The sequence below is a fragment of the Clytia hemisphaerica genome, unplaced genomic scaffold, assembly GCF_902728285.1.
Source record: "Clytia hemisphaerica strain Z4C2 unplaced genomic scaffold, Clytia hemisphaerica genome assembly, whole genome shotgun sequence".
In the NCBI taxonomy this organism is placed as follows: domain Eukaryota; kingdom Metazoa; phylum Cnidaria; class Hydrozoa; order Leptothecata; family Clytiidae; genus Clytia; species Clytia hemisphaerica.
In genome coordinates, this window is record NW_027103528.1 from 3,238,064 (window position 1) to 3,245,369 (window position 7,306).

The 7,306-nt window shown below is 35.4% G+C and overlaps 1 protein-coding gene across 1 annotated transcript; it reads left to right on the plus strand.

The window, feature by feature from the left end:
- Positions 1 to 5,604: 5,604 nt before the first annotated feature.
- LOC136799633 (zinc finger protein 862-like) lies at positions 5,605 to 7,306 on the plus strand. The gene is made up of 2 exons (XM_067056356.1): positions 5,605 to 5,909; positions 6,137 to 7,306. The coding sequence occupies exons 1-2, from the start codon at positions 5,616 to 5,618 to the stop codon at positions 7,304 to 7,306; spliced, it is 1,464 nt and encodes a 487-aa protein (XP_066912457.1). The 5' UTR covers positions 5,605 to 5,615.

Consider the following 7,306-nt stretch of genomic DNA (forward strand, 5'->3'; position numbering starts at 1 on the left):
ATACAGATATATTTCAATGGTAAAAGTATATATTTTTGGAAAGCTTATCAAATTCTCTTGATTGATGTTGACAACAATAAATTTTGCCAATTTGACAAAGAAATAAAAGATGACAAAGGAAAAATGACCATGTTATCTTCAAAGAGTAATAAGGGGCTCCCCCAGGGGCTGGCGTGACACGTGAATGACCCTTTTTTCTGTCGTGAATACGTGAATTGGACTTTTTCGGCGCTTGAATACGTGAATTGAGATATCGACGTGAACGTGAAAATAAGATTTTTCCAGCGTGAATTCGTGAATCGAGATTTTGAGCGTGAACGTGAAAAGCGAATTATTGTCTAGAACAAAACTAAATAAACCTAAATCTAAAAAATTTTCTTGCTCGCTCCGCTCTCATATAATCTTGGATATCATACTGACGTAATGTTATTGTAAAGTTATTCAAAATAATCAAAACTTTATAAAAATTTATAGGTGAACAAATATTTTTCCTTATTTTTCTGAGGATGCATTTTGTAAAATTTAATGACAACTTTTGTGATGCAAATACTGCATCCAACGATAGTGTTTTGAGCCAAAACGAAAGAGTCTTAGAGAAAATTTTCTCGGTCGACGCTTATGAAGGTTGTCTTTCTGTAGTCACTTATATTGTTACTAAATGCAGTACACAAAATGATACCGCATTAACTTGGAGACAGGGAACGGTATTTGCTCTTTTAATGATTACATAAATAGGTAGTTCTAATAAATCTAATAAATGCACCATCGAACATTCAGAAGAAACTCTTGTGACGCCACACTGTGTAGGGCAGGTACCTCGCTCGCCGTACCAGGTTTTTGCCAGTAAGATTTTGAATGAATTGTGTGACCAAGAAGGCATACACAATAGCGTTTTAAGACCGTTTTCTCAGGAATAAAAGAAGAAAAAATTGTCGAAAATTTTTCGTACTCGCTTCGCTCGCGTTACCTTCTTTTCCAAAAAAACAATAGGTCAAACAGCTTTAAAAGGTCATATTTAGCCCAATAAGTTCACAATCGTTTAAAAAAAGAATTAAAATTAAAATTACCGCGTGAACATGAAAATGGTTTTTTTCGCATGTGAATACGTGAATTGGCAAAAATTTGCACGTGAATACGTGAATTGAGGGTCGACTGGGGGGGGGTAATTTAAACATTAATGTCGGTAATCTAATAAAACTTTTCATATTATCATGATCCAGAAAGATAGACAAAAAATAGGTTACCACGTTTTTTTTTCTTCAAAAAACAACAAAAAAACATGAAAAGACTTTAGTTTAAAGCAAAAACAAAGAAAAATGTGGCAACCGATTTTAGATCTATCTTTCCTGAGTACAATATGAAGTGACAAAATGAAGTCCGTAGCTCTTTCTGTCTTGAGATATCATCGATTTAAGTTTTCTCCTTAATCTTTTGTTTGCACAAAAATTAAACAAAACTATTCATCAAACAACAGAAATTATAAACATAAAGTTCCTGTTCTCTCTAACTATTTTTTACAAGAAAAATTCAATGAAATTATTCTTGTCTAAAAAGTTTGCTACTATATTTCGAAATAAATCATATATCCTTATTATGATACATTCATCTGTTTTGGTGACTTCTAAAGGGCTCTATAATGGACGAAAAGATAATGGGCACCAGATTGACTGTTCTAATGAATTCTTTTGAAGCAGTCGTTCTTGTCTTATATAAAAAGGGGCAAAATACAAATGTCACCTCCCCTTTTTTGAACAGTCTTATTGAACTAGAGAAGAGAGACATTTTATTTACAAGTATTTATAAACAACAGAAACAAGGAAGAGATACAAATCCTTTCATATCATCCAAAATATTTGGAATTAATAAACAATACACTTTTTTTTTAAGAAACACACTTTTAAGAAACATGAGGCTTGAATGCCTAAAAACTAAGAAACATCTAAGAAACATGCTGAGGCTGAGAATGAGAAAATAACATTTTTTAATTGGTTTTTTTTTAAAGAACCTTCAATGAGGCTGATTATGTCAAAAAGTTTAGAAACATGTAAGAACCATTTAACAGTTAGTCACACTAGGAAATCAAGGTTTCAGAAAAAACAACATCAGTCATCTATAGATGTATATATATTTGTAACAAAAAGGATGAGAGTTATTTGAATCAAGTTTGCAAGACAATTAATTGAAACTTGAAAGTTTGAAACAAAATAAAACAAGCAGCAGCCAAAATCAAATAACCAAAAGGTGGATTCTGTCTCCCCCATAGATCTTTTGGATCTTCTTGGGAAGTTGATCTTGCAGTGCATTTTTTTGCTTGAGAGTCAAGTGACAAGTAACAATATAGCGTTTTCGCAGCATTAATCTTTGATACTCATTTTGGCGGGACGCTAGTGTGACTAACTGACAGAAGGGGGATGTTCGAATGACAGTCAATTTCGATCACCCACCCGGTATTTCACCGAGTCTGCTAAATTACGTGGGTTACGTGCGTGTCGTGGGTTTGTGGGTCTGTGCCCTCGTGGGTGTTCGTGGGTTAAAATGTCTCGTGGGTTCGTGGGTCAAAATATCTTGTGGGTTCGTGGGTTCGTGGGTCCAAAAAAAATTCACGTGGGTTGAAATTGCTCGTGGGTTCGTGGGCTCGTGGGTCAAAATCGCTCGTGGGTCCAAATTTTCCAGTGGGTCCAAAATTTTTCGTTGGTCCGAAATGTTCCAAAAATCCCAATACTGTAAGATCGTGTAAGATATGATATTTTAAGCAGCGAGAGCTGTAAACATTGTTTACATTTCGCTGTTTCATATCTATTCTTAAATCCATCATCTTCTAAAACCCTAAAACACGTAATAATGATTCAATTATTTCATTTGTAAATTTCTTTGCGATTCGCGTGTTTCGATATTTGAAACCCTTGCGCAATTTTACCGCCCGAAGGACCGTATTTCAGCTAAGTTGATAAAGAAGAATTGTTAATGTTATAACCAATAGACATGACTTTTTATAAATACCCAGGAAATGTTTTTATTTTAATAATTATAAATTAAACGATTCTTTTAAAAGACTGTGACCTCTTGTATTAACTGTGTGGTAGGAGGAACATGGTAAACCGTAAAGGGAGATAAAAATAAGATTCCTCATAGTGACGTTAATTCAGTGAGGCTGGAACTTCGATTTTGAAGGATTACGATTTTACCAGTTTTTTAGCGATTTTTGCCTCGCTAACCCAAATCTCGCAACCTCTTTGCCTTAAGGAAGATCACAATTTGAGTTTCTCAGCATTCCGAAAAAAATGCAGAGCAGAAATTTTTTCATCTTCACAGGAGCGATTCTCAACAACAAAATGCATCTTTTGGTCTTTGGGTTTGTCTCTGACGTTTTTCCTTCAAAGAATATCGATCACTTTCCTTTTTACCTTCAGCGCGTGAGAAAAAAATGATTAGCTTGCATTTTCGCGCGGGCGAATAAAGATGAGGCGGCAATCTTGCACTGAGGGTGCTACTTAGTTTCCGCCCTATTTTGCACCCACGATAGAATGGTCCAAACACGGGGGTATTTCATATGATAAACTATGTCGTTCTGTAAGTGTTTATTTCCTGAGAGATACAAATAGTATATTGAATGTTATTGACTTGTTCATTTATAGTGTGGTCGTGTTACAAAAATACAGGCCTGTTTGTAGGAAAAAAATAAGATCTAGCTGAAACTTTCTCCAGACCTTCTCTATAGGATGCTTATACCTCAGGAAAAATTCCCCTAAAATCCCACTGGTGGAACATCCCTTTTTTAGGACATTTCTATTTTCCCCAGGCAAAATCCTAAGGGCGAAATTTTTTGAAAATTTCAAACTTATTTCCAGACAATATCATGTGTACCATTCGAAAGCTCTCAAAAAACTATATAGAAGACTTTTAAACGGTTATAGCTGATTTCCTTACCTAACTCGAGATATTTAATGCGCAAGTTCCACTTTTCGCCACACTTTGGTCAAAATTGACCATAAATAGCATCTTCTGCGTGAATTATCTTGAGTTAGGTAATGAAATCGGCTATACCCGTTTAAAAGTCTTCTATATAGTTTTTCGAGAGCTTTCGAATGGTATACTTGATAATGTCTGAAAATGAGTTTGAAATTTTCAAAAAATTTCGCCCTTAGGGTTTTGCCTGGGGAAAAAAGAAATGTCCCAAAAAAGGGATGTTCTACCAGTGGGATTTTAGGGGAATTTTTCCTGAGGCTTAACCATCCTATAGAGAAGGTCTGGAGAAAGTTTCAGCTAGATCTTATTGTTTTCCCGTAAATTATGCTAAACGACCCCACTATTAAGTATTTTTGAGCGCAAATTTTTATATGGTTAAATAAAACACAAACGATAACAGTTCTGTTTATTCATCAAACCCCCAGGAAAAGTTTTTTTGCTGACTTAGCTATTTTACGAATCTCGGAAAAGAACTCCCATAGGAATTCCGACACCTAACCCGATTGGTTAATTTCGGAACGGCTTCAAGAAAGTCATAATGGCAGATAATTTTAAAAGTTTCTGAGGAAAATGTGTGTAATTTATCGATGTTGATGGGTTGTTGATTCTTTAAAGAAAAAAGATAACAGGTATAGCTTTTTCTAATCCTGGAATATTGAGGTTCCAGCTACACTGTAATTTGGCTATATACCGTGAGAAAGGGTAACTTGCATCAGATGAAGCGAAAGTTACAAGCGGAGTTCCACAAGGCTCAGTTCTGGGCCCCCTCTTGTTTCTGGTAATGATTAGTGACATAAACGAAAAGATTAAACATTCCATCCTCTCCATCTTTTGCTGACGACACAAGACTTATGAAGGCAATATCTTGCGCTGCAGATGTGAGTCTCCTTCAAGATGATCTAGACGTTGTCTATGACTGGACATCCATCAACAATATGGAGCTCAATGGAAAAAAGTTTGAACACATTGCATACGGAAAAAATGAACAACTGAAAGTACACTCAGTCTACAAATCAGATGTACAGCAGCCAATCGAAATAAAAAGTGCTGTGAAAGACCTGGGTATCTTGCTATCAAACAACCAGGTCATTCATTTGAGGGCTATGCATACGCACATCAGTGCTGCAAATAACGGCCGGTGACCGGTAATTACCGGTCATTTCGTAGTTTCTACCGGTCATTCTGAAGCTTACTTTTTCACTTTGTCCGGTTAAAATTTATAGGCTTCTTTCGTAATTTTTAATCATTTTAATTACATTTCTTTAGTTCCTCATACTTACCAAACTATAATTATAAGAACTGCTCTAAAAAGTTGGTTCCTTCGTATTTACAACCTTGGCTATTTTCATAACAAAAAAGTTCTTTCTTATAAAAAGTTCTTAATACTCGATTGCGTCTGATATTTATGACGTCAATAAACACACTTTTTTGCACATCACTTTTGTATGAATCTGTTGTTAGTCTTTGACGCCTCTCGAAGAGATTTTCTTTTTATTGTTTTCCCTCTCTTTCTCCCTCCTACATGCTCTTTAAATTCTTTTATATATATTTTTTTATATACGGTGGAGCGTTGTTAATGAGAATTTTTTTACTCCTATGAACTCAAACAAACCTCTTGCGAAAGAGAAGAGGCCAAAATAGAAAGGAACATGGCATCTCAAAATTTTCCAAAAATAAAAACTCTTCAAAAATGGAAAAACGATTTTTCATGGTTAAATGTAAACCATTCTCAGGGAATGACATGTAAACTCTGTGTCAAATGGGAAAAGACAATAGAATCGAGCAAAAATTATTCGGAAGCATTTGTGAAAGGATCTAAGAATTACAGAAAATCTGCTGTAGCTGAACATGAAAAGACAACACAGCATGACAAGAGTAAAGAACTTGAAGAAGAGGAAAGATGCAAAGCATCAGGAGCAGTTTACAGAAAAACTGTAACTCAGGTAAAAATAGTTTTGTATCAATTACATTACCTTGGTAAAGTTCTACTATACTGAAATTCGACCTATCATTATTTTGGATTTTAACAGCCATTATAGCCCTGGTAAGAAATCAACCATTACCCCCAGTATCCAGCTGAGTGAGTTTTAAGATTTGCCCTGGTGAACTTGTCACCAACTAAGTGTTTCTTTTTCACGAGGTAGTCATGAATGGCCTTTTTTCTTTTTAGAACACTCCAGTGGGTGCACCAATTGTCAAAGGGTTAAAAAAGATGTCCAACACTGAAAAAGAAGGACTTTTAAAACTATTCCAAATCGCATATTTGAATGCATACAAAGGCAGACCTTACGTTGATTTTACAGATTGGGTAGAATGGGCTGAGTTAAATGGTATTAAATTCAACGTTACTGCCTATAAAAACCGTACACAATGCACAGAATTCGTAAATGTCATTAGTGAGACAATATTCGAGGAAGATGTCAAGAAAAAACTGAAAAATTCAAACTTCATTTCTGTATTTTGCGATGGAAGTACTGATTCTGCTGTCATTGAAAAGGAATGTGTGTACCTGATGTTTGTTGACCTCACTGAATTCGAGCCTACTCTTTCATTCATTGCTTTGAAAGATGTTCCCAGTCAGGACGCAGCAGGAATCAAAAGTGCTCTCACAAAGGCTTTTGATGACGTGGGAATGCCAGAACTAAAGGATAAAATCGTTTTTTTAGCCAGCGATGGTGCCAGTGTAAATAGTGGTATTAAAACAGGACTTGCAGCTAAATTTCGAGAGGATGGTCTTGAATGGCTTGTTTTTGTATGGTGTCTGTCACATAGACTTGAATTAGCATTAAAGGATAGTCTTGATGATGTTCTAGCTCCTGTTAAAAAAAGCTTGACAAATCTTTTCTACCTTTATCAGAAATCATCGAAAAAGTTAAGAGAATTACGTAAGCTACATAAAGTATTGAAAGAAATGTACGAGTTTGCTGATAATTGTGTCAAGCCAGCAAAGGCAACTGGAACACGTTGGATTGCCCATGTACTACGCAGCATGTCTGGATTGGTTGACAAATTCGGACTTTATTTGCAGCACTTTGAAAATGTAATTGCTGACACCTCAAAACAGACGGATAAAGCAACTTTAGAAGGAAAGAGGAGACTGTTAACTGAGGCAAATGTTTTACTCCGATGTGGTCTATTTATTGATCTGTTAAATCCAGCATTGAAATTTAGTCTTCAATCTCAAAAGGAAAATTTTGGAATCATTGAATTAGTTGATGAGTTAGATGACATGTTCCTGGCGTATTTCCTTATGAAAAGGCGATTCGAGAAAAATCCTGAACTATTTTCAATCTACCAAACCTACAAAAAGCTTTGCCAACATAAAGGAAGACCAAGATGA